Here is a 24152-nt window from a genome sequence, read left to right as displayed (position 1 = left end):
GGTCTCCGGTGTCTTTCCAGTCTTCGGGGCTTCGGACCGAAGTTTGGGATCGACGCCTTGTCGATCCGGAATTTTGGCAGTCTCAGCACTCCTCGGTGTTGATGTAGTCGGATCGACCACCTTGACCTTGGTCGGTGGTGCCCCAACCTTCGGTGCCATAGCCCTCTGCGTCTTCTCGGGACCGAGGGCCTTCTTCTGTTTCTCGGTGCCGAGGTCCTTTTTTGGTGCCTCGGCACCGAAGTCCTTCATCGTTTGTTCGGCTCCGATGTCCTTCTTTGGTGTCGACGGATTGGAAGGTTTCGATGCCTTCGATCCGACCTTAACCAGTTGCACTTTCGGTTTGGATTTGACCGGTGCAGGTTTTGGTTTCGATTTCACGGAATCGACTCCAGTCTTTTTCGATAATTCTGGCTCTTTTGAAATGTTCGAAGCCGGGCCTTTAGGCGGGGCTGTAGAACGATCCGACCGATCTTGGGTAAGGCCCGCAGGCGATCCCTCGACCTGAGCCTTATCAAGACTATCTCTCACGGCCTCCGCATCGACGGATTGGCCTAGCTCCTCGCCTGAGCTATCTTCCTCGGCCCCAAGGGCCTTATCGTCGTCTCCTACCTCGTCGACGACGTCTTCGTCCTCGAGGATCTCCTCATCATCGTCGTCATATTGGGATTCCTGCTCCGAAGCAGGGTCCGAGTCTACCTCTTCGACGCTCTCACCTTCTTCATCCTCGGTGCCGAATATGTTAACCGGGTTAGGCGCCGATTGTTTGGCCTCCAATCTAGATTTGTTGCACACCGGATGGACATCTATGTGTGGATATTTAGCGTGACATAGAGGACATCTCTTGAAGGGAGTCCTCGATTCCATCTTCGAACGTCGATTGCTGTTCGGACCGAAACTCGGTCCGAGAAGGGTGAATAAGTTTGAGAACAAGTCTAAGAAGTTATCGATACCGAACACAAACAATACCGTCGATACCTAAAGGCTGTTGGCCTTAACCCCTTCAGTGCCCATGACGAGATAGTCTCGTCATGGAGCGCGGTGCCCATGACGAGACTATCTTGTCATGAACCCCGCCCGCTAATGAAACGCCCGGCACAGGGCGTGGAAAGGGCGGGGCACTGAAGAGGTTAAATAAAGTTTTCCTAACTTGAGCTAAGATAAGCACATCCGAACCCAATGGCGGAAAAAAACAATCTGAGGATGGAGAGGATGCCCATGCGCACTGTAGTCCAGGGGAGGAGCCACCTATCTCGTGATACTTCGAAGACTCTTCCAGGACAACAATGTGCAATCATCCGGACCCAACACTAGGCGGCGATCTATGCACAGATATGAATTCAGCAGCCCACATGCCACAAACACCTAGAAATCATTCTGGATGGCAAGCTCAACTGGACAGCACAGGTTAACATGGTCAGCTCCTCCAGCTTCTACATTCTCAGCACAATTTTCAAATGGCTGCCTTGGAGCACCAGATGCACAATCATGCAAGCCCTCATCACAAGCAGATTAGACTACAGCAACACACTATACGCTGGGATATCTAACCATCTCTTTTACGGACTACAGACCATCCAGAGCGCTACAGCGAGACTCATTCTTGACCTGGCACGATACACCCACATCGCACCACACCTCCAACAGCTCTCCACTGGCTGCACATAAACAAACGCTGCAAATTCAAACTCCTCACTCATGCATATAAGGCACTGCACAACATCAGACCAACATACCTGAACAACGCCTTAATTTCCACCAACCCAAGTGAAGATTTAAATAAGATTTGAATATATAAAAGATATCTGTCATCTCATCATGCCATACAATCATTACTCCCCAACATACAGCTGCTGTCACAATAATGCACTCATGCAGGTTACTGCACAAAGAAAACTCAAATGATTTTAGAGCACAAGATGTGCAAGGCTCCGTCAATCCTCCACTTCAAGAAAGAACCCAAGGCCTTCCTCTTCAAGCAACACCCAATTAAAGTGCAATTTCAGACCATCGTGCTTCTTTGGGAATGCCTTTCTTGGAGCAGCCCTGCTGCTTCATTGAAGCTACCGCACCCTCATGCTCGCTATGAACCACTTTTCTGTACAATACGGAACTTCTTTGTAGCAAGATTTTCTCAATATGAATACTCATGCATAAGCTCATTTCACTTATTTCTCTTAATAGGCAAAGGATATTGACATTTTCTCCACAAACTTATCCTTTTCATCACTGGAGGGAGGGAAGTTATCAATATCCTTCTGGACATCAGCAATCTGCTTCTTCATTTGATCAAGATTTTTCTGTAAAGTCTCTGCAGAAACTAATAAAAAGAAGGCAAGTGAGGAAACAATAGACTATTACAGCTAAGTAGCACTGTGAGTTGCTTTAAGTAACAAATATAATGATGTCAACATTTGCAAAGGTCTGACCTAAAATGTATGGCATCAGAAATGGACAAAGCATGTTGCTTAGCTGATCACTGTGGAACATTACTGCAAGGATTTCGGTTTTAAAAATAAATGCATGTGGCATTTTAAAGGTGTTAATGGAACCATTTGAAACACATGGCGTCCTAGCAGCTGATGTGCTAACTGTAACATCGTTATGCTAAAAATGGAAAATGTACTGCATAAACAGTTTTAATTATTCTGTTCCTTTTAAAATTAAGGTACTTCGGTCTTGTGTTTCAATCATTCTTCTGCATCCATTTGTTCATAGATTCAAATGTTTAGAATATCTCACATAATCAGGCAAAACATCTGGTTTAAATTGTTTAACTTTAGTATGCTTTAAAGTACAATGCAAATTGTAACATTTTCCAATAGCCAATACCTGGATCAGTATTCAATATCCTCCCCCTGATATCACTGTACAAGGTGGCCATTTCAGATAAAAGAAATAATGCAGTTGACACACTTGCAAGCTTTAGCTAACTCGGGAGGTCATATATTTATCTACAAAATATAACAGCTCTGGGTAATCATAGTTACAGGAAAGTAGTTAAAAAATGTCCAGCTGAATAGCTTTTACAGGTTTCAATTGCTTGCAAAGAAGTATTAACTAGTATCTATTATGGTGACTTTGATGCTGAGGCTTTATCTGTATAGGCTATACAGCACTGACATTCATGTCGTAATGCTTTCCAAAAGGCTCAAATACTAATCCTCACCGCCTGGATCGCTTCCCTCTTATCACCCAAGATGCCTTCGTCTCCTTACTTAAGAAGGTTAGGTCAGGATCCCCCTCTGACAGTTGTCCTCCTTCTATCCTTTGGGAAGTTTTTCTCTCTTGCCCTGAACCCCCTATGTCTCTTCTTAATAACTCCCTTACCCTGGGCATTGTTCCCAACCTTTTTAAGCATGCCAAGGTGGTACCTATTTTAAAAAAAACTGGCTCTGACCCCTCCATTCCCAGCAATTTTCGCCCCATTTCATTGCTGCCCTTTTTGGGAAAAATCTTGGAAACTCATGTGGCCGACTGTCTCAGCACTTTTGTTGAGAAGTCACATTACTGGGACCCTCATCAAGCTGGTTTTAGACCGAAACATTCCACTGAGTCTGTTATTTTGGCAGTCCTTGATGAACTACGAAGGGGGGCTGACCAAAGCTCTATGCAAGATCTGGTGCTCCTAGATCTCTCGGCTGCATTCGATACGGTCGACCACCATCTCTTGGTCGACCGGGTCGAGAGCGCCGGGATTCGGGGTCCTCCTCTGGATTGGATCTCCTCATTTCTTTGTGACCGCTTTCAAGCAGCCAGTCTCGCCAGCTTCTTGGCCCAGAAAAGGAGAATGACGTGTGGGGTTCCACAGGGCTCTGCACTCTCTCCCCTTCTTTTTAATTTGTATATTCTTCCTTTGATCTTGGCCCTTCAAAAGAGAGAGCTGGTTATATTTAATTATGCTGACGATCTCCAACTAGTATTTAACATCGACTCTTCCCTCTCATCTACAGAGAGCTTCCAGTCCACTATGATATTCATCAGCAACTGGATGAGTGCAAACCACCTTAAGTTAAATCCGACAAAACCGAGCTGATCCTTACGGGCGGCTCTGGGAATCCCTGGAATTCCAACTTTTGGCCTCACTGTCTGGGATACCCTCCATCTCCTGTCAAGTCAGTCAAAAGCTTGGGAATCGTGATTAGCAACGACCTTACGATGAAGGCACTGATTAATACTGTGGTATCTGGTTGTTTTTTTAATCTTCGAAGAATTCGTAAAATAAAGCAGATATTTGACCTTTGAGGCCCGGATTCAAGCTGTTCTTGCCCTGGTGATGTCGCATATTGATTACGCTAATTCCTTATACGCCGGTATCCCAGCTTACCAACTACGCAGGCTCCAACTGGTGCAGAACCAAGCCACGAGGCTTGTATATGGTCAACCTAAATCTCATCATGTGAAACCGGTGTTGAAAAATTTACACTGGCTTCCCGTGTGCCAACGCAGTCTCTTCAAATTAGGCTGCACTGTCTATAAAGCTCTTTCGGACAGTGGCCCGGCCTTTATTGCGTCCAGACTACAACGTTATGTCCCCTCTCGAGTCTTGCGCTCTGCTCTGTTAACTCCTTGTCCGTTTAAGCGTAAAAAACTCAGGGGTCTTCGATTCTCGACTTTGGCGCCACAATTCGGGAATTCTCTCCCCCTTGAACTGCGCTTGTCCTCTTCTTATACTCAGTTTAGGACGTCTCTCAAAGCCTGGCTGTTTGTCCAGGCCTATAACTGAACTTTCCTTCTTTCTCTGCTTTAGCAATTAATTGACTCCGCCTAGCGCCAAGAAACCGTTGGTGAACGTGCGCTGTATAAATTCTTTTTAACATAACATAACAAATGTATCAGCAGACTTCTAACTCACCATGTTTCAGATTTCCTGTAGCCTAGCATTTGTAGGTTTCGTTACATGTCTTCTGTTAGACCAAGTTGTGAATGATGAAACCCACTATCCACCTTGCAAGGTTGTTTTCAAAAGCTGCTCTCACAATACTGAGAAAAAAGTTGGATACTAGTTATCAAAATCTCAATTTTGTCAGGCATCTGACTGGATCTGGAAGATTTTTCGTGAGCAGTGCACCTACGCAGTGGAAGGTGGTGTCGTTCAGCTCCGCATGCGTTGTCGGTCGCACTGGATGCGACGACCATGGCACCTATACATTCACCACCTAGACGTGCTGACATGAGTTTCTTTTCATGACTTTCCACGCCAGAAGCGCGGAGACATGACGAATACAGACTACTGGTGCGGAAAACTAGGACTCTGAAAGAGTTCAGCCCTGTCCCTAAAAATCCAATCACAGATCAGGGAGGATGGGTGGGTCAATAAAGAATCAGCGCCTAGGTATAGTCTCTACCAGATAAGGCATGGTTGAAGGTAAGTAACTTGCTCATCTGATAAGAGACTTCTAGACGCAGATTCCTTACCTCTGAATAAACACCCAAGCAATACCTCCCTGGAGGTGAGTCTGGGGACCAATTTTTACACAAGGAAGTCCTGCAGGACCAAATGGGCGAAGTGCCCATTTCTACAGACATGATTGTCCAGACAGTAATATTTAATGAATGTGTGCAGGGGAGGCCATGTTGCTGCCAGGCAGAAGTCCAGGACCAGAAATCCGCATGCTAACGTAGTGGCCGCACATTTAGGTCTGGTGCAATGAGCTCGCAAGCTTTCAGCAGGTTGCTTCTTTGCCAATGTGTAGCAGATGTGGATGCAGAGAACGACCCATCTAGGGGTGGTTCGTTTCTGCACTGCTCGACCTTTCTTCGCACGAACATAGCCAACGAAGAGTTGGTCATCTACTTGGAATCTTGTGTGCGGTCAAGGTAGAACGACAATGCTCTTTTTGGGTCCAGAAGAAGAGTCTGTCCTCTTGTTTTGAGGGATGTGGATGAGTGTAAAAGGTGGGCAGGGCGCTAGACTGTCCCACATGTAATGGTGTCATAACTTTCGGTAGAAAGGAGGCCCTTGTGCAAAGCACCAGTTTGTGAGGCTAGACTGAGAGATAAGGCAGCTTATATAAGGCATGCAACTCACTCGCTATATGGGCAGATGTAAACGCCACAAAGAAGGCTGATTTGATTGTCAGAAGCCTGATAGGACAATTATGAAGAGGCTTGCAAGGAAAACACATTAATAAAGTCAATACCAGATTTAGGTCCCAATGAGGCATTATAGATAGTGAAGGAGGGAAGAGATGGACAAGGCCTTTTAAGAACCTATGTACGATATGGGACTTGAACAATGAGGGTTGGTCAGGCAGCCGCAATAAGGCAGAAAGAGCAGACAGATAACCCTTAATAGTGCCCAGAGTAGAGCCTGGCTGGGTAAGGGAATGAATAGAGAGTAAAACTTCAGAAAGGGGATCAATGTGCTTCTCTGCACACTGTGCCACAACTTTTTTCCAATGGCAGTCGTACAACATTTTGGTGGAGTGATGCCTGGTGCCAACATGATGTTACAGACTTAGGAAGGAAGGTCGAAAGTGGTCAACTGACGACGCTCTATCTCCATTCAAGAAGGCGAAGAGAGGACAGGTTCAGGTGGAGAACCCTACCCTGCTGCTCTGACAGAAGATCCTCCCGAAGGGGCAGCCTGATAGGAGGATCGATAGCCATGCTCAGTAACTCAGGATACCAGACTCTCCTTGCCCAGTCCGGAGCCACAAGGATAACTTAGGCTCAGTCGTTTCTGATCTTCTTGAGAACTCTGGGCAGGAGTGATATTAGCGGAAAAGCATACCAAAGGCCTGAGCTCTACTCAAGACTCAAAATGTCTCCGACCGAGAGCTGCCTTTGAAACTCCAACACGCAAAATTGCTGACATTGCGTGTTCGACAGAGGCAATCAGACCTAACCAAGGATCTTCCCACTGTTGAAAGAGACCTTGCATGACTTCCAGGAGGAGATTCCATTTGTGATACGCTAGGCATCGATGGTTGAGTTTGTCTGCTTTTGTGTTCAGTGAACCTGCCAGGTGTTGAACCATATGGGATATGCCCTGCTGCTCCAGGTATGTCCAGAGGAGCAGGGCCTCTTGGCTAGGAGTCCACGACTCCACACCACCCTGTTTGTTGCAGTACCACATGGCGGTGCTGTTGTCCATGAACACCTGTACCAACCTTCTTGGAGGTTAGAAAGGATTTCAATGCCAGTCGGATCGCACAGAGCTCCAGCAGGTTGATGTGTAGTCCGGATTCCGCTGGAGACAAGAGTCCTCTGATTTCCACCTCTCCCAGATTGCTGCCTCTTCCAAGGTGTGACACATCGGTTACTACTGTGAGATCTGGTTGGGGAAGGGAGAGGGGTCTGCCTCTGATACAATCGAGATTCATTAGCCACCACTGCACAATTTTCGCAGTTCCCTATGAGCTCTGGACCATGTTGGAGACGTTCATCTGATGCTGTGCTAATTTAAACTTCAAGTCCCACTGCAGAGCCCACATATTTCACAGGGCATGAGTTCCCAGCAGGAGGTCATGAGTCAAAACAGACTCAGGGTCTGCCTCACTGAAATCCAGGATAGAGGCTGAAACATCTGTATCATAGCCTGAATATCCTGGACTCGCCGCTCGGGAGGATAGGCCTGAAACTGCACTTGCCCAGCACAGTTCCAATGAAAGGGATTGTCTGAGAGGGAGTAAGGACTTTGGCATGTTGATAGTGAACCCCAGCAAGCGTAGGGGCTTTGCCGTAGCTTTTCGCCGTAGTTCTCTAGAGCCTCAGGAGAAGCTCCTCAACAGACCGGACCTTCTCACTCAACACTACAGCACTCTCAGGCACCCCATCCCTCAGCATCTCAACCTTGCGTTTGGTTCCTGAGGTCTTAGAGTTTGGTTACCTCAACTTATCAGAATAAACCATGTTCGTTCTCAAAGAGGCCTGCAGGCCCACTGCCAGAGCCTGTTATGCAGCCAAATGCAAATGGTTTGTACAATACAGTCTCCCAAAAAATATCAATCCTCTCACAGCATTTGAGCAGGACATTGTTTGTAGCCTCCTTCAACTATGAAGGTCAGGCCTAACCTGCACCTCCATTTGGTTACATTTAGTTGCTGTAGCTGCCTACTTACATCGCAGACAAAATGCTTCATTGTTCAGAATACCAGTCTTTAAGTCTTTCATGGAAGGCTCAAGTGGACGCCTCCTGCTCCTGTGTGGAATCTTACTGTAGTTCTCACAAGACTCATGGGCCCTACTTTAGAACCACTACATTCCTGCCCTGTGGAGTTCCTTTCATGGAAGGTGGCTTCTTTTTGTGGCCATTACTTCCCCCAGGCGAGTTAGTGAGATGGGGGAAGACTGGCACCCCTGATCTCCGCAGATGAGCTGCAACAACCACAATCACCTTGGAGGAATACCCGAGGGGCGCTGGTAAGGCCAAAGGGGATCACAATAAACTGAAAATGCTCGTAGCCTACTGTAAACCGCAGATTGCGCGGGCAGGCAATGAAATGTGGAAGTAGGTGTCCTGCAAGTCCAACCATCCCGTCTCCTGGCTGCAGGGCAGACACGATCTGAGCCAACATGAGCATTTTCAATTTCTCCTTCTTGAGGCAGAAGCTGAGGGCCCGCAGATCTAGAATAGGACGAAGGCCTTTGTCCTTTTTGGGAACCAGAAAGTAGCGGGAATAGCAACCACAACCTACTTTTGGCACCAGAACACTTTCTATGGCCCCTTGGATAAGAGATTCAATTTCTTCGCGGTTAAGGGATAGATGATCCTCCATTACCCGGTCGTGAGATAGTGGCAGAGAGGGAGGGGTAGTTTCGAAAGGGAGAGAGGAGCCCCTTCGAACAATTTGCAAAACCCACCTGCCCGATGTTGTGGACTGCCAGCGGGGCAGGTGATGGTAAATTCTGCCGCTAACTGGATGCCCATGGTGGTAAAGGGGCAGATTAGGAAGGTTTGGAGGCTGCAGCTGCCGGAGGGTGGTGGACTGACTAGGCCGCTGGCTACCTGACCCAAGAGGTCTGTGGGTACCGCGCCCTCTGCACACCTCTGTGGCTGGGAGAAAACTGGCTCGGCTGGAAGGCCCTTCCATAGCCACGAAAGGTGGATTGTGGCTGGCGTGGGGCCATAGAAAGTCTCAAGGACTTGGCTGTAGCCCAACTGCCCTTGAAGCACTCCAGCAACGAATCCGCCAAGTGTACGAAGAGACGGGTGCCATCGAAGGGCATTTCCATTAGGGAAGCCTGGATCTCCGCCGAAAAGCCAGTCATCCTCAACTAGGTGTGGCGCCTCAGGGTCACTGTTGATGAAACCACTCTACCCAGTGAGCCGTTGGTGTCAAGTCCACAGCGGATAGTGAACTTTGCTGCCTCTCTCCCATCGGTAACATCCTAGGAGAGTAAGGCCCGGGTCTCCTCCAGGACCTGTGACAGCACTTGTGCAACCATGTCCCACAGAGTGTAGGAGTAACGGCCCAAGAGGAATGTGGTGTTCACGGACTGCAATGCCAGGCTGGAGGAAGAAAATATTTTGTTCCACAAAGACTCCAGCTTCTTGGATTCCCTATCTGGGGAAGCGATAGGAATTCACTGCGGGATGTTGAACCGTGGACTACCAAGCTCTCTGGGATAGAGATAATGGCATAATCGAACACACTGTCTTCAGAGGAATGTTGGAGGGAACCCCCTACTGGCACAAAGGGGACAGGCCCAGCCATATACCACCGCCCGTACGCTCGCTACCTCATCCAATGCCTTCAAAAGGCTGCACCAGGCCTTTCTCAAATGATGCCTAGACAGGAGGCACAGGAGGATTCCCAACCAGTGCCCGGCTGGATAAGGATCTGGTGCTGCTTGGTGTTGAGATGTTTTTGCAATCACTGAAGAAATTGTTGTTCAAAGTCCTCAGAAGTGTCGGAAGATGCAGATGGTATTCTGGATAAAGCCGAAGAGGTACAACGTCCAGATGGCACTGTAGTCTATCTCGCCTCTGAATGTTTTGGGTTGGTGTCTCTCTGATCCAAATGCTTCGGAGGGGGGTGTCTCGGCTTTGAATGATCAGAATCTATCGGTTTCAATACCATAGGTGGCCGAGGCTGCGTTTTCGGATGCAGTGCCAAAGTGGCCGTGGGCCCCTCAATGAGGAATTCGGTGCCAAGTGTGATACGGGCGTCGGGTTCAGCTCGGAATAGTGGTGTCTACCATGGCCAGTAGACAGTGGTGCACCGGAGGCCTCATAAGTTGCCCAGGAGGTCACGACTAGTGCCTCTCTTGGTGAGTAGTGGAGGTGATGGTACTCACTGTGGTCTTCAGCATGTTTCTTTGATGTTTGCCCCTGAGTCAACACTTTGTCGAAAAACCCTCCTCTACTCCAACGGCTAGAGCATCCATCTGTTCGACATCAGACTCCTCTCTCTCTCTCCAAAGAGGTCTGGGGTGTCTTCTGCTTCTTTTCTGTGCATCATGAGGCCACAGCATTGCAGCAAGCTAAGCTGAAGGGGCTTTTTATTTCGGAATGCAAGACACGCTGAACATTAGTTATGGTGGTGGCCGGGATACAAGCACGGATTGCAGACTTCATGGAGGTGTGTCCTCAGATACTTGGTGTGACAAGTAGGGCAGAACCGAAATTGAGTCATTTTCATCAAGCGGGTATACCTGCCCTCAGTGATGGTATTCCAGGAGATTGTCTACCAAGATGGAATCAAAGATTACATGATGATGGAGACTGACGAGAAAGACTGACTGTTTCCACAACCGACGAGGAACGTATCCAAAGGTCAGGCGAGAACACCACAGGCCATCAATTTGAAGATCACATCCACACATCTTAACCTAACAGGGGAGAAAAAACAATCTAACAATGGAGCCAATGCACATAACCACTAATAGGTGGAGTCACAAGGTCCCGTGACTCGAAAAGACTTCTTCAAAGAAAAACAAGTTGTACACATCCAAGCCCAACCCTAGATGACGGAAGTATGCATAGCTACACATGCGACAAACATATAGTTTACTAACTCTTCTAGTTAAAGTAAAAATGTTCAAGAATGCAGGATCATAGGATATGTACATTACACATTCGCTCTATTCTGTTCCTATGAAGGGGCAGCAACCTCACCACAGATTAAGCTCTTGGAAGGTCGCTCAAGAAACACTCAATAACAGAGCTTACAAATGAAGATGGGTGGCCTGACTGCCCATTTAACTACTGTTAACGATGCAAATGACCTAGAAATGACCTTTCTATGGCCACGATTTGAAAAGGTTAAAAAAAAGTAATCTATTCAAGTAATTGTGAAGAGACGATAGAGGCACACACTTTTTTTTTTACTGTGCTGGTATCTTAGCCTGCTGAGAGGCTCTGGAATATTCATAGATTTTCATGCAATCATCCAGTGGGTCTTAACCCAAAAGCGAAGGAATCAGAAAAAAGCCGGCCAAATTTAGTGATAAAAGACCAAGATAGGAAAACTTCCCTTGTGTCATGGTGAAGAAGGGAGGGTGTATCCAAAGCTGCATTTATCTGATGAACATCTGGCTGAGGCTTTAGATCCTCGTTTGCTTGGCCCACCAAGGAGCAATGAGGATCATCTTACAGCTGGGTGTTCTCAGGCAGCAAAAACACAGAAGGAATTAGGGGCGGTTTGGACAAATGTTCATCACTGATAGTCTTCTGTGATAACTTACCTAATTGTTTCGGTATATTTACTCACTTTAATTTTTTTCTGCATGATGGCCTTGCATCACAAGATATGCTGCGCATATTGCACCCCAAGTGCTGCTCTGGTCATTGCTCAGTCAATAAGTAAAGAGCAGTACCACTCATACCGGACAGGACTACTGTTCCCTCACCACACAAGGGGAGAATAACTGTTGGTAGCAACTAACTGGCAATGGCCTCTAGTGCATATATGTGGTCTCTCATAACGTGGATGCTTTGCTTGGCTCGGAGTGTAGGTTCCATGACTTATTAAGCGTAGTTGGCTTAAGGAACAGTTACTGATCTGATATTGCCCTGCTTAAAGTCTTATAGTGCGCAAGACTCATTGAGAAAAGGGACATAAAGTTGGATTTCATTACAGAAGCATGGACGGATGAGGCTTCAGGCCCGGATTTAGTGAAGCCACCCCACTTGGGTTTTTATGCCACACCTTAAATAGGCCGATCAGGAAAGTGGGGGGACTGGCAGTCATCTACCACAGCACCATTAAAGCAGTATTTCAGCCTGCTTCAACCGCAGCTTGTGAGGCTTTGTCTTTTAATCTTAGCCTATCCCACCATCATACCTTTAAAGGTATTTTATTTTATAGGCCACCGGGAGCTAGGAACCTCTTTGCAGCTTTTATCAGATATCTACTGGAAGAGGGCCTTTGTACCGATACCTATACAATTTTGGGAGATTTCAATTATTACTTAGAAGCGTCTCTTGAACCAGACAGTAACTTTGATGGACATATGAACAGCACCGATCTTAGGCAGTACGTAATTGGTCTGACTCATATGGCGGGACATACCCTGGACGGTATCTTTTCCAACCATCCCGGTCTTTCATTCACAGGCATATTACCGCTCATGTGGTCTGACCATGCTGCCGTTCAATTTGAACTGATTATTGCGACTCAGCGAGTGAGGGGGAAAATGTCCGAAAGGACAGAGAAATTAGAGCCTGGAACAGAGTTGAGGGGACCGTCTTACAGGAGCTCCTCACTATCACAGCAGGTCAAATGCTGTTGGGCGACCACCATCTATACCATGTGGTTGGAGCAAGCTTGTGATAAAATAGCACCAGTAAAAACTGTCTACCCTAAAAGATCGCAACCTTCCACCCCATGGTTTACAGAGGAGCTGAGAAATCAAAAACTCATCTGCAAACGTCTTGAACGTAGCTGGAGGAAAGGTTATAATGGAGCAGAGAAGAATTTATATAAAACCAGCCTTCAGAGCTATAAACAACTCCTTTTCTACGCTAAACTAACGTTCTATACGACCCGGATTGATTTTGCGAAGAATTCAGCCAAAGAGCTGTTCAGAACTGTTTCAAGCCTGGCCTCCCTGAGCCCAGTTAAAGTTCAGTCTAGTCATAAACATTGTGATGAGATCATCAAGTTCTTCCTGAACAAAGGGGAGACTATTTTTTCGGCCTCCAGCGGCTCCAGCAATGCCGGGCTGAACACTGGAAGGGAGGTATCTAAACCCATGAAGGTTCCCCCCCCCCCCTCACCCTGGACGAATTTGCGCGTTGTCCCCAAACAATATTCTTGAGCTCCTAATGGCAGCAAAATCGGTATCACCCTTTGATTCATGCCCGGTGGCGGTTGTGAAACTGGCCCCTGGTCCAATCGCTCTTTCCCTCTCATCAATTTTTAATGGTATGTTTGAAAACGGACAGTTCCCCAAACTCTGGAAGATGGCCTCAATACTGCCTCTTCTGAAAAAGCCAAGTTTGGACACTAAGGATCAAAATAATTTCCGCCCGATTTCACGTTTCCCTCTTCCAGCAAAACTGATTGAAAAAAATATTAATCGACAACTCAGTGTCTTTCTGGAGAGAAATACAAGCATTACATTCCTCCCAATATGGCTTTAGAGAGGGACATAGCACAGAGTCAGCTCTCATTAAGGCCACAGAGGAGATTAGGGAAGCCGAAGACTTTGATCTTATTGGATCTGTCCGTGGCCTTTGATACGGTCCATCATGACATCTTGATGGACCGTCTTAAGGCATGTGGGATCCAGGCTAAAGCATGGGATCTTCTTAAATCTTTATCAGACGTAGGACAAATTGCATCTATGGTGAATTCTAGTCTAAACCTTTTGCACTGCCATGTGGTGTACCGCAGGGGTCCTCATTGAGCCCCACACTCTTTAATGTGTATGTTTCATCACTAGCCCCCATTATCAGTGCATTTGGGTTTGGTCTCACCTCCTATGCTGATGACACCCAAATTGTGGTGTCTCTTCTGCCTGGCAAGGAGATGGGAATGGATAAACACTTCCAAGACTGTATGGAATCGGTTGGGAGATGGATGGCAGACAATTGCCTAAAACTTAATTCAGGCAAAACTGAAGTTATGCTGTTTGGAAACTATACTTCTGGACCCCAAATTGGTGGCCTAATTCCATGGGTACTCTCCCTATACCCTCTAAAAAGGTGAAAAACCTGGGAGTAATAGTGGACGAGAAACTAACCTTTGATGCCCAAGAAAATGCTGTAACATCAACAACAGTGTAGGTTCTTAGAACAGTCAAGAAGGTATTGCCGTTCTTACCTCCTGGGAGCCGGCAAACAGTGGTCACAGCACGGGTCATGTCGAGGCTGGATTATTGTAACAGCCTCTATTTAAATATCTTACAAAGACTCCGGCATGAACTCCAGCTGCTACAAAATGCAGCTGCCAGATTACTTACAGGCACATCCAGGTTTTACCCAATATCCAAAGAAATAAAAAAAACTGCACTGGCTCACGGTGAGGAATCAAGTGCGCTTTAAATCGCTTTGTATGGTTTTTAAAGCACTCCAAGGCACAGGACCAGATCACTTGAGACGCCAGTTTCAATGGTATACACCGACAAGAAGCCTTCGCTCACTGGGAGCCACGTTGGATGTAGTCACACCTACAAAAAAAGCACTGTGGGGTGGTAGAAGTTTTTCTTTATGTGCGGCAAAAGCTTGGAATGACCTGCCATTCCACTTGAGAAATGCCACCAATGTTTTAGCATTCAGGAAGGGATTAAAAACATGGCTCTTTGATAAATTAACCTCTCTCTTCCATCTCTGCTTAAAGTAGAAGTAACTAGCGCCAGAACACACCAAGGTAACCATTGCACTTTAAAAGTTTCCTTAACATAACATCCACCAGTAAGATATTGTCCACCAGGAAGATAGTTACCGGAGTTAAGTAACTTGTTCTGCTTTTGCATATTTCTAACCCCAGATTCCTCACCTTGTGAACTTATACCATAGCAGTACCTCCCAAGGTGGTCGGTTTGTCAACTGGCTTATACCAAAAAGTACTCTAGGACCGAGCGAGTAAAATGTCCCACTTGATGGGCCGCACTGTGGAAACACTAGTGCTTTGTGAACATGTGTACCAGCGCCCACGTAGCTGCCTGACAGATGTCCAAGACAAGCACTTTGAGTGCTAAAACAGTGGTAGATGCTCGCATACCTTCTGTGAGCTGCTTCTTTGCCAATCACTAACACATCTTTATGCAGAAAACAATCTATTGAAAGATGGTCTATTTTTGCACTGCCTTGCCCTTCTTTGAGGCGACATTATCACGAACAATACTTTCCATGAATGGCTCAATACTTGCAATGATCACCTCCGGTTTACATGCGAGTATAGCAGAGAAAAACTCGCTTTCCTAGATCTCCTTATCTTTCCTGCTGAGCGCCATCTGGAAACAGAATTGTACCAAAGACCTATGGCGTGTAACGCCTTGCTCCAATACAAGTCTCACCACCCTAGGTCATTACGAGAGAACATACCTTTCGGCCAAATTCTCAGGTTTAGGTAGAACGGCTTGAAAGTCGATAAATACAATGAGCATGCACTGACATTACGAGCTAACCTTCTAGACGGACATTACCCAGTTACACTTGTCAAAACAAAAACAAAAACAAAAAAAAAAAAAAAAAAAAAATAAAAATCAGCAAAACGTGCGTTGAACAACCACAGAGATGCCTTGTTAGATCACCTTCCTAACAGACAAGAACAGACTAGACTGGTGTCTGTCAATACATTCAGATCCCTCTCGAATACAGTTAAAAAAACGATCCTGCGTACCTGGAACATCCTTAAAAAGGGACAACTTACTCTGCAAAAACCCTTATTCGCCTTCAAGAGGGGGCGGAACTTTAGAGACAGTTTGGTCCATACCAGACATCCTCTGGCATCATCACAGAGGTCCAACACTATATAGCACCTTCCACCCATACAAGGACATTTCCCCTGTGGGTCTTGTGCCGCCTGTGCTCTAACAACAGCCACCAAGACTACTGATATTGGAACAGAGAGACCATGGGAGTTAACTGTAACAGCGAGAGGGTCATCTAGATCATCACGTGCCCATGCAGACTTAGATATGTGGGAATGATGACACGCAAAGTACGTATACACATACTGGAACATAAGAGCACAATCAGATGTGCTAAACAAACAACCAAGCTTACTAAACACTTTGTAGAAATGCATCACTAGGCAGACACATTAACCTGGACTGTGTTTGAGAAACCCAACCTCAGCGCCGTGACACCCAATCTCACAAAAAAACTTTTGCGCATTGAGCAAAGATGGGTGTTCAGATTGAATACATCCAACCTTGGGTTGAATGATGCCATCCCTTGGCTGGCCCTTACCTAACATCTCTAAGTACTCGGGCCTCCTGTACTTTACCCTACACCCCCTTTTACACATTTTGTATTCTCCTGCCTTGTGGTATCTTTGACCTGATGTTTTTCTTTTTTTCTTCTATTTACCGTTATACAACTATCGACACGCACTCGACCATGTTTAGTGCACCATGCCCTCCGCTTTTTCATGACTCACCACCGTTATCTATATTCTGCGCCTCATTCGAACACTGCTACGTTTCCCAGCATTCTGGCTTCCACACAGGAAATTGTGTCCCCATTGCATTGTTACAATAAAAGCAGGTCATCTTCTGTACGCCCTCCCCCCCTGCCTGATGGACGTACGCCCTGAGAATCCACTCTCTACTCACAGCGGTAAGATTGTAGTCTGATCACTAGTGCCCACCTCCATTTCAAGCGTTTAGTAATGCTTTATGCTCCTACCCACAGCTACCGCCACTTAGCGTGCTCATGAGATCAGACACGTAGCGTCCGCCACATATAGAGCGGACTATCACAAACGAGCCTTCGTGGCCAGTGTTCAACTACAGCACTAACCTCTTCAAGCTCAGGTTCTGACTGATACATGCACGTACAGAACGGGCTATTGTAAACGAGCCTTCATGGCCAGGGTTTGGTCGTAGTACTGACCTCTTCACGCTCAGGTTCAGAAGATGCATTTCTGACACGCGCACCACTTCCCCCCCACATTGGAGGTCAAGCGCATCCATTATGTGGCTTGGGCTGCTTAATTATTGCACCGCAATTATACCACCTTTATGCGAGAAAGGTCTTGCGGCAATTCCCCCTTCCGCTTTGCCCAGTTCTTATTACACGTGCGCTACTGCCAACGCCATTACCGCCTGCGCATGCATTGTCCTCCCTTGGACCATGCCCTACAGGCGCCGCCAGTGCCACTCAGACACGTTCACCCTCACCGTGCCTCCATTCTTCCACTGACCAACATCTGAGGCACTCCTTCAGCATATGCTGACCTACATTTGCACACACCTCGTATTGTGGAGCAGATGTCCATCTGTTTTCCCAGCTCCTAATCACTTTTAGGACAGCTCACATTTTGCTTGGTCTGGTCAAACTCCTCTGAGCAAACCCTTTCTTACTTTTAACCACACTTGTTCTCTTTTCTTTTCTTGACCTTAACGCCATCAACTTTATTAAAAAGGCTGGTTGGCGTATGTACCTTTGGCTCAAAGCCCAGGACAGATGCGGTAAATTACCTGGCTGTTGTAGGCGAGTCTCGCATTTACAACCACTCATTACTAGTTTATGGTGGTTTGATTGTTTGCATCAATTGATGTTTTGTTTGTCTTTTGTGCATTGATTTTAACATGCGGTATATGTTTTTTTATCACATTGTACATGGCGCAAGACGCTGTTTTTTGTTTCAGCACAGGTTCTACCATCGGATCTACTGAACAACAGGACAACTGGTTCAATATCACATACCGTTGTTCATTGGGTTTTCACTCACTATTGTACATATTCACTGATTGCAGTAGCTGGAATTTGATCCTGATGAAGGCCACAACACTTTTATAGGTCTTGAGGCCGAAAAATGTTGATCTTTTCCAAATACAGCTGTCTCTAATGCTGGCAGCTACATTACAAGCTATCGGTTTTTAATCCCGTCACAGGGTAGCAGAATAAAGTTAGTCTTAGCTAACCTTGTAGGTCACTTTTAAACCTCTACTCACTATAGAACTGCACTCCACCTACAACACACCATGCTCACGTAGGGTTTTAGGCCACTTTCTTTCAAGAAAAACATCCAAGCTCTTCCCTCGCAACGAGGGGATTGTAGCCCGCGTCACAACTAGGTTCTGGACGCGAGGAGGCACCCCTATGATGAAGCATGACACCTCTGGCGTGAGGGATCCCCTCCCTAGCATGATAGGCAGAATCCACACGCCCTTTAGACCTACGATTGGGACCCGTGGGCTCTTTTTGTGTTTGGTATTAGATTAAGTGGGGAGTCTGCCCACGCAGGTCCTTTAAATCTCCTCATAGCTCTCCTTGTGTGAATTTGTGAAGCAGAGAATGCCAGAAAGGTTATAGTCTGCCAGACATGAAAAAGAGTGACCACTTTAGGAAGAAAGGAATCTCAAGTCTTAAACACCAACTAATCTGGGAAGAAGGTGATATTAGATGGGTTGAGAGAAAGAGCCTGCAACTCGCTCACACATCTATCCGTTATGGCAATTAGAAAGACTGTCTTCAGTCAGTCAAAAGTCTCAAAGTATAACTGTGCAGCACCTCACAGGGAGGACCTGCTGGCAGAAGTCAGCCTGGATGCTTCTGCGGGTCCTTGGGGCCTAAAGACATGCCACAGGGAGCCAATAAAGGGCCAAAAATCCGTAGCATGGCCTTTCTGAAGGCCTCTACTTGGTGCAACGCCACCAACGAATTCAGAGTTGGCGGGGATCGAGAGCAAGACTGGGAGGCATGTGGACAGCCTCATGTACTCTCTGGAGTATGAGTGGCAAAAAAGACCAATTCTTTGTCTTCTTTTGCTTTTTCTTGGGTTTATCCGAAGACTATGACCGCAATGATGATCTGTCGCAGGAAAAACTTTGTGAGCATTAACAGGACCTTCCTTTTGACTTTGATTGGTTGTGACATGGAGACTTCTTGTGGTTGGAGAATTAAAGTTTCAGCTCTCATTTCCGGATGCCCTTTAGATTCACTTAGGCACACTTGTCGCAGGGCCTGGAGTTGTGCTCTGACCCGTCACACACAAAGCAGACTTTGTGAATGTCCGTCACAGACATCTGCTTATGACAGTCCCTAAATGGCTTGCTTTTTCTGGCATGCCTTTGGGCACCTGTTGTTTTAGGGGGCTATTTACCCTTGCACACAGAGTAATTTAGTCAAAATAACAAGGAGAAGCTCCAGATCCACATCTGGAGGCACGGAAAGAAAAGAACTGACATCTACATGTACTGATGGTGCTTATATGCAGCTGAGCTCATCACTTTTGGAGCAGAGCAACGCCGACAGACACAGAATGCCACCATGAAGCACATTGGAGTACTGTTTTAAAGTTTCAGGATCCCGCCTGACTCCTGGGAAATTTTCACAAGGTGAGGGCTCAGCACTTAGACATATTCATCAGATATGTGATGGTCGCACATCTCAGAATATGGCTATGGTATCGTTCTGTAGCCACTCCCTTGACTTCTCTTGGGTACTGCCGGGAGTAAAAATTACTTACCTCTAGCAAAGACCTTTCTGATAAATACTATATCTAACAGTTCTCTAGGCACCAGACTATACCCAGAACATTTTTTCATAGCTTTCCCACACCAGCATCTCCGTCCTTGAATTGATGCCATGGTGATATCAGCAGAGCCACATAACACCCACCCCCTCGCAAGGACGTTGGTTTGCCATCTATTCTTTCTGGGCCTTTTACGGTAGAGAGACTGTACAGTGCAACAATCTAAACTGTAACATCACTAAAGACCGATGACCACTGCTCAGTTATAGGCTGTGCAATAAATCAATCGCTTATTTGTTTTTTTTTCTTCTTGAAAAAATGCCTTAGTGCATCCTTCCCTAAAAAGCTCCTCAGACCACCTACCAATTCTAAGCAATTTCCGACCTATATCTTTGCTACATTTTCCTCTTAAGTAGCTCGAGAAAGCTATTAATAAACAAATCTCTTATTTCCTCGAATCCAACAATATGCTGGACCCTCCACAATCTGGGTTCTGGTTGAGAAATGGCCCTCCTCACAGTTCTGAAGAGCCTTAGGTTGCTAGTCAATCAAGGACAATCATCTGCTTTGATTTGTTTTAGATTTGCTGGTCGTATCCGTCAAAGTCTAACACTGCATCCTCCTGCATCATCTGGCCAATGGGGGGCCCAGGGTCAGGTCCTAACTTGTATCAAGCTGTATCTACATGGTCACACTCAAGCAGTGTCCCCTTGAACCGCTTCACTTTGACTTCAAAATCTTTTCTCAAGGCATTCAGCAGGGTTTACCCTTGTACCCCACTGTCTTTACCCTATATCTTCGTCCTTTGGCTCTTCTTGTCAATTCATTTGGTCCAAAATGTATGTGCTACATTGACGACACAACTATTATTATTCCTTGCAAAAACCTTGATGACCCCTCTCACACCTTTCAAAACTATCTGCTAAATGTAGTCAATTATATGATCAATAATTCTTTTATATTGAACACAAACATGACAGGTTTAGATTTTTTTTTTCCAAGCAGCTCCCATTTTCCGGTTTCTTTCACTCATCATTGGCCTACTCACTTTGTTCTGTGGAACAAGCATAAAGTCCCCTCAAGAAGTCTGTTTTTGGTAAGGGTGTAGAACCTCTTTCTACAGAGTACTGTCAAGCAGGACAAATCTTTTTCTGAACTGCCTCTTTTCATACTACTCACATGGAGCTGGTCATCAGACGTAATCGTCTTGGTGAGGTCAAGACGAAAACTGATCGCTCGTCTGGAGAAATATAATCTCTCCTCCTTGGTGGGATGAGGTAAAAGATAAGAATGTTAATGGAGTGCCCTAGATGGAAAGGGGTCACTATATTTGGTAGGAAAGCAGCTTTAGTTAGTTCTGAGGGCTAATTTGTCCCAGAAAAAGTATGTGAAAGGCGGGTGCACGCACAGGGCTTACAATTCTCGGACTCTCCAGATCAAGGTCATAGCCACAAGAAAAATCTTCTTGCTGGAATGTTAACGCACAAGTTACTTACTTGTGTAACGATATATCTGTAAGACAGACAGATGTCTTGCAGGGGAACACCACATCCCAATGCTGTGGTAGGTGCCGTGGCCCTGGTAGAATGGGCGCGCAGCCCAACCGGAGGTTCCTTTTTAGCCAGAGAGTAACGGGCTTTAATGCGCAGGACAACACAACAGGAGATAGTCCATTTGTGCACAGCCGGGCCTTTCTTGGCACCCACGAAGCCAACAAAGAGCTGGTCATCCACCTGGAACTGTTGTGTGCGGTTGAGATAGAACGAGAGCGCATGTTTTGGGTCCAGACGGTGGAGCCTCTCCTCTTCTCTTGAAGGGTGCAGAGGCGGAAAGAAAGTGGGCAGAGTTACAGTTTGCCCAAGATGAAAGGCAGAGACTGCTTTTGGTAGAAAGGAGGGACGCGGTCGAAGCACAACCTTGTCCGGATGAATCGCCAGGAAAGGAGGTTTGCAGGAAAGAGGCTGAAGCTCACTCACCCGCCAAGCGGAGGTGATGGCCACCAGGAAGACAGTTTTCAAAGTCAGTAACCGCAATGGACGGTTATGAAGAGGCTCAAATGGTGCGCACATTAGATATGTGAGAACCAGGTTCAAATCCCATTGAGGCATCACAAAAGGAATAGGAGGGAAAAGGTGAGTAATGCCTTTGAGAAATCTATTGACAACCGGGGACTTGAAAAGGGAGGGCTGATCAGGTAACCTAAGAAAGGCTGAAAGAGCAGAGCGGTAGCCCTTGATAGTGCCCAAAGCAGAGCCGTGCTGGGCCAAGGAAAGGAGGAACAATAGGACTTCAGAAAGAGGGGCAGCAAGAGGATCAACAGATTTTGCTGTGCATCATGCCACAAATCTTTTCCACCGACAGGTGTATACCGTTTTAGTGGAGGGACGCCTGGCTGCCAGAATCACATTGCAGACTTCGGGAGGGAAGTCAAATGGAATCAGCTGTCGCCGCTCAATCTCCACGCAAAGAGGTGGAGGCTGGACAGGTTCGGGTGGAGGACAGTCCCCTGTTGCTGCGACAGGAGATCCTCCCGAAGAGGCAGTCAGAGCAGGGGATCCACGCTCATACTGAGTAGCTTGGGTGCCACCAGAATGACTTGGGCCAAGTCGCGCCTGATCTTCAGCACTCTGGGCAGAAGTGGTATAGGCGAAAGACGTACAACAGACCGCAAATCCACTCGCGACGAAAAGCGTCGCCTAGCGACTGCCGCCTTGGAAACTCCAACACACAAAACAGCTGACATTGCGCGTTCGCTTCGGTGGCGAATAGATCTAACTAAGGTTCACCCAACTGCTGAAAGAGACCTTGCACCACCTCCGAGTGAAGACGCCATCCAACATGCACCTTCGGCTGAGTTTGTCCGCCCTGGCGTTCAGTGAACCTGCCAGGTGTTGAACCACCAAGGAAATGCCTTGACATTCCAGCCACATCCAGAGACGTAGAGCTTCCTGACTTAGGGTCCACGACCCCACCCCACCCTGTTTGTTGCAGTACCACATGGCGGTGGTGTTGTCTGTGAACACCTGCACTACTCTCCCCTTGACAGAGGGAAGGAATGCTTTGAGTGCAAGTAGGATCGCCCTGAGCTCCAAAAGGTTGATATGGAGCTAGGACTCCGCCGGAGACCAGAGGCCTCTGATCTCCGCCTCTCCCAAGTGGCCACCCCATCCCAGGAGGAATGCGTCCATCACTACTGTGTGCTCCAGTTGGGGAAGGGAGAGGGATCTGCCGCTGTCCCAACGCTGGTTCGTGAGCCACCACTGCAAGTCCTTTGCAGTGCCCTCTGAGATCTGGACGTAATCGGACAGGTTCCCCCGACGCTGCGTCCATTGGAACTTCAGGTCCCACTGCAGAGCCCGCATATGCCATCTGTCATGATCGATCAGCAGGATGCAGGAGGTCATGACACCCAGCAGCCTCAGTGTCTTTCTGACCGAAACCCAATACCAGGGTTGAAAGATCGGAATCCGAAACTGCGCCATATCCAGAACTGCTACAATGAAGAGGAGCTTCTGAGAGGGAATCAGGTGCAACTTCGGCACGTTGATGGAAAACCCTATCAAATGCAGGAGGTCGGCCGTAGTCTGGAGGTGGGAGACGATGGCCTGGGGCGAGCCCGCTTTCAACAGCCAGTCGTCGAGATAGGGGAAGACTGAAACCCCTGACCTGCGCAGATGAGCTGCGACCACTGCCATCACTTACGTGAACACCCAAGGGGCGCTGGTAAGGCCGAAAGGGAGCACGGTGAACTGAAAGGGCTCGTGGCCCACCGTGTACCATAAATAACGCAGGTGGGCTGGCAGGATGGGAACATGAAAATAAGCATCCTGCAAAGTCCAACACTACCTGCAAGTCCAACGCTACCAGCCAGTCTTGCAGACAAGACCTGAGCGAGCGTGAGCATCTTGAACTTCTCTTTTCGGAGGAATCGATTGATGTTCTGGAGGTCTAAGATAGGGCGCAGACCTTTGTCCTTCTTCGGAACCAAGAAGTAGTGGGAGTAACAACCACAACCGACTTCCAGCGTCAAGAGGGCTGTAACTTCCTGCTGGAGAAGTGCCAAGTGGCCCCCCCGACATGCGGTGGTACTGAGGTGGCATGGCTGGAGGGGTAGATTCGAAGGGGAGGGAGTAGCCCCTGCGGACTATTTGCTGAACCCACCTGCCCAAGGTTATGGAGCGCCAGTGGGGAAGGTGATGGCAAATCCAGCCAACCACTGGCGTCAGGTGGGTCTGAAACACCGGACTAGGAAGGTTTAGAGGCAGCGGCGGCAGGGGAGGTGGTGGACTGACCCGTCCGCTGTCCCCGGGATCCACCACGGCGGGCCCCGCAGCCGCGCTGACTGTAGCTGCGCAGACTTGCGGGTCTGAAAAGAACACGCCTGGGCGCCCCGACCTTGACCTTGAAAGGACCGAAAAGCGGCCCCGAGGGAATACGTGTGGTGGCGAGACCTAAAGACTGGGCCGTAGCCCGAGAGTCCTTAAAGCGTTCCAGGGTGCTATCCGCCTTATCATCAAAGAGGCGTGTACCGTCAAAGGGCATGTCCAACAGGGTGTTTTGGACATCCCCAGAGAAGCCAGTAGTGCGGAGCCAAGCATAACGACGGAACACCAC

At 47.4% G+C, this 24152-nt stretch overlaps 1 protein-coding gene across 1 annotated transcript in view; it reads right to left on the bottom strand.

The window, feature by feature from the left end:
• The window catches only part of DIAPH1 (diaphanous related formin 1), an 867093-nt gene that overhangs the window by 191414 nt on the left and 651527 nt on the right, over positions 1-24152 (bottom strand). Inside the window, exon 24 of the mRNA XM_085617784.1 lies at positions 2193-2317. Coding sequence (XP_085473910.1) covers positions 2193-2317 — 125 coding nt within the window. The remainder of the gene's footprint in view (positions 1-2192; positions 2318-24152) is intronic.

The sequence above is a fragment of the Triturus cristatus genome, chromosome 7 (assembly GCF_964204655.1).
Source record: "Triturus cristatus chromosome 7, aTriCri1.1, whole genome shotgun sequence".
In the NCBI taxonomy this organism is placed as follows: Eukaryota; Metazoa; Chordata; class Amphibia; order Caudata; family Salamandridae; genus Triturus; species Triturus cristatus.
Note: the sequence above shows the minus strand (reverse complement) of the source record. Positions and strands in the feature narration are given on the sequence as shown.